Genomic DNA, 3,084 nt, shown 5'->3' on the forward strand with positions numbered 1-3,084 from the left:
TCTTCTTCTTCTTCTTCTTCTTCTTCTTCTTCTTCTTCTTCTTCTTCTTCTTCTTCTTCTTCTTCTTCTTCTTCTTCTTCTATAACTTATTCTAGATTGAGACCTCTGTGTCTCAAGCTCCAGCTAGCATGAGGATCTTGGTTGATTTTGTAATCTGTGCCATGCACTGTCAAAGTGTTCTGAAACATGGAACTGAGCTGTATTCCTCCCTGATTCTCGAAAACCTGATATCAAAAAAAAATCCCTAATAATCTAGTAGTCACTCTCTTGCTAGGTTATAAGAAGTAAAATAGGGCCACAAGCAACACAATCTGCCTGGTAGTTTCTATTGCCCTGTTTAGGAGTAAATCCAGTCTGTGTCATTCTGACCCAAAGCTGTGTGTCTGTGTCACGGGCGGCAGCTAGAAAGGTTCACTAATGGCCGCCACCACTCTGGTATGGGTTTCCTCGGGAGGGCCCGCAGCACCCACTGTTATGTATTCACCGTATTAAATGTAATGTTAAACTGGAGACCTTAGCCAGGATTCTAAGCTGGAACAATCCTATTGGCTAATGCTTAAGTGTAACCAATCAGATGCAAGAGAACTGTGCTGGAGGGAACAAACCTGATTGGACATTATTGTAACAATACTATTGGTCCTTAACTATTCTAAGGCGTGGCTACATCAGCCCGGGATAGTTTAAAAGGGAGCTATGCGCCACTGTTTGTTGTTGTGTGTTATTCTGATGTTCCTGTTGTTAATAAAGCTGAATCGCTTACTTACAACGGCATTGAGTCAATACTTGACACCCACCCTACCCCTTTATGCACTCCTCCAGGAGTTTTCCCCTTATAAATGACTGAACGAGGCATGAGGCCCCAGGCAGAGTGACAAACTAGTTTTGTTAAAGAGATGCAACGATAACTGATTCAGTAATGCGTAGGGAAACTGAGCACAGTGAAGGTAGATAAACCAACAAATAATAAATCCTAACATGTCTGACTATACTGTCCTAGTCTTATCTAGGTACTTGGTCTCAAACTGACTCACCCCTTTTGGATGTGGGTTCCTTCCTTTTGCAGCAGCCTCAGCTAGGGCTGCCAGGTCCCCCGGGGGGGGGTTGCCTGCTCAAAAGGCTGCCGGACCAGATCCAGCTGGCGGGGGGAACCCCCCCCCAAGTGTCCGGATTGGGTTGATGTGCCTGGCGTGATGATGTCACCCAGAGGTGTCATAGAGTTTTCAGGAAAAATGCTAGAGCACCCGCGTCTACGTGCCTAGCATGGTGATATCACTTCTGGGTGATGTCATTGCAGCGCACGGACAAAGTCCTGGAGCGGGAGCTTCTCCCCCTGCTAAGGCTCAGGGCGGCTTACATGAAAGTAAATACATAGATAATTAAATTACCATAAAAGCATCTAAAAACAGTTCATTATAAAACAGTGCAGTATCATAAAGTGCTAGCAGTGTTGCTTTAATTTCATAGCGATGGCGTCACCATATGAGTGCATTCAATAGATTATCTAGATGTTCAGCTCGCTGATCTTTCCCAGATGTAATCGATATAATTGGCAGGCAGAGGCTGTCAATTGCAAACCAAGGGCCAGGGCTCTATACATCCAGATTGTTGTTGATTATAGACTATCTAGATGTTCAGCTCGCTGATCTTTCCCAGATGTAATCGATATAATTGGCAGGCAGAGGCTGTCAATTGCAAACCAAGGGCCAGGGCTCTATAAATTTCAGTTGTTGTTGATAGATTATCTAGATGTTCAGCTCGCTGATCTTTCCCAGATATAATCGGCAGGCAGAGGCTGTCAATTTCAGTTGTTGTTGCTAATGGTGGTGGCTCCTTAGTTGAAGGCCTGGTGGAAGAGCTCCGTCTTACAGGCCCTGCAGAACTATAAAATTAATTAATAATTAATTAATAAACGGTTGATGAATGGACCTGTCTGGTGGTACAGCGATCAAGGTTATCTCGCTTGAATTCACGAGTGAATTTGGTCTCTGGTAAAGCTTCTCGATTGACGGTCTTTTCCCCTTATTAACCAGTATTTTTCTGTCTGTCTGCAGCATTAGCCACTATGTTGTGGTCATGTCCTTCACCATCTTCTTGATGCTTTTAAATGGACTGTCCCAGCTGCTGACCACAAAGAGACTAGAGCTGTGGGAAAGGACCAAGCACCATCCGTTGTGACCACATGACTGGACTTTTTTTTTTTTTTTTGGTAAAACCTTCAGTCAACCTGAGGAACGAATAAAGTTGACTTTCAGGAATCCCTGGAAAACTTGATGCTACGGATGGTACCTTGACACCCCCTCCCTTCCTTTAGGATCTGAATCTTATTTTACACACACACACTCACACACTGGAGTGCATCGTAAGGATGACCGTCGCGCTTGATAGACCACTTCTGAATCAGACGGTCACCGGGACATCTAAGGAATCACCCTAGAAAGTATGGCAAACTCATTCCAGAGCCTGTTGCCTGTAGCAAGCGTTTTGCCCACTGGGTCTCCCAATCAGTGTTCACTTCTGGAATCAGTAATGGACTGAAGTGTGGGAAGATCAGCGTTGCTCCGCTGAGCGCCGTTGCAGGTCTTTGCTTATGGAAAGACCCCTTTTGAAGTCTTTCAGATGTGAAAGAAGACCGGGCGGGGGAGTCTAATTATGCTATTATTTTTTTAAAGGATGTACGTATTTGTTTACATTTTTAGGAGAATTGTTCTTTTTAATAAGGAAGTGCTGTGGGTGGATTTTACATTTTGTCGCTGTTGTTTATCGAGGGCTTCCCTCTCTGGCACACCTGGAAGCCCCAGATCTATCCACGGATGCAGCCAAGGATGAGATATGGTTCCCTGTCCTTCTGAGGAGCTCAGAGGAGTCCCCTTTTCATCCTGATCCTCTGAGTTGCACTAGAGTGAGAGACAGCGGCTTGCCCAAAGGCGATCAAGAAGATGCGCAGAGGAGGAAGGACTGAAATCTCTCCCTGTCCTGACGCATTGTTCGCCGCAACGAAGGGAAAAACCAGCCAAGGCCCTGGGAACCTGCGATAGGATCTCCCATCTCTTTACGTTTTCATAAAAAGTAGGGGAGTCTAGTGGG

The 3,084-nt window shown here is 45.2% G+C and overlaps 1 protein-coding gene across 1 annotated transcript in view; it reads left to right on the forward strand.

Annotated features, from left to right (window-relative positions):
• LOC107107171 (GPI ethanolamine phosphate transferase 1-like) overlaps window positions 1-2,480 on the forward strand; it is a 99,166-nt gene extending 96,686 nt beyond the window's left edge. The window contains exon 21 of the mRNA XM_015407432.1: window positions 2,052-2,480. Within this exon, the coding sequence (XP_015262918.1) occupies window positions 2,052-2,175 (124 nt within the window). The 3' untranslated portion in view covers window positions 2,176-2,480. The remainder of the gene's footprint in view (window positions 1-2,051) is intronic.
• Window positions 2,481-3,084: the final 604 nt, after the last annotated feature.

This window comes from Gekko japonicus, unplaced genomic scaffold (genome assembly GCF_001447785.1).
Source record: "Gekko japonicus isolate JY-2015 unplaced genomic scaffold, Gekko_japonicus_V1.1 scaffold3144, whole genome shotgun sequence".
Lineage (NCBI taxonomy): Eukaryota > Metazoa > Chordata > Lepidosauria > Squamata > Gekkonidae > Gekko > Gekko japonicus.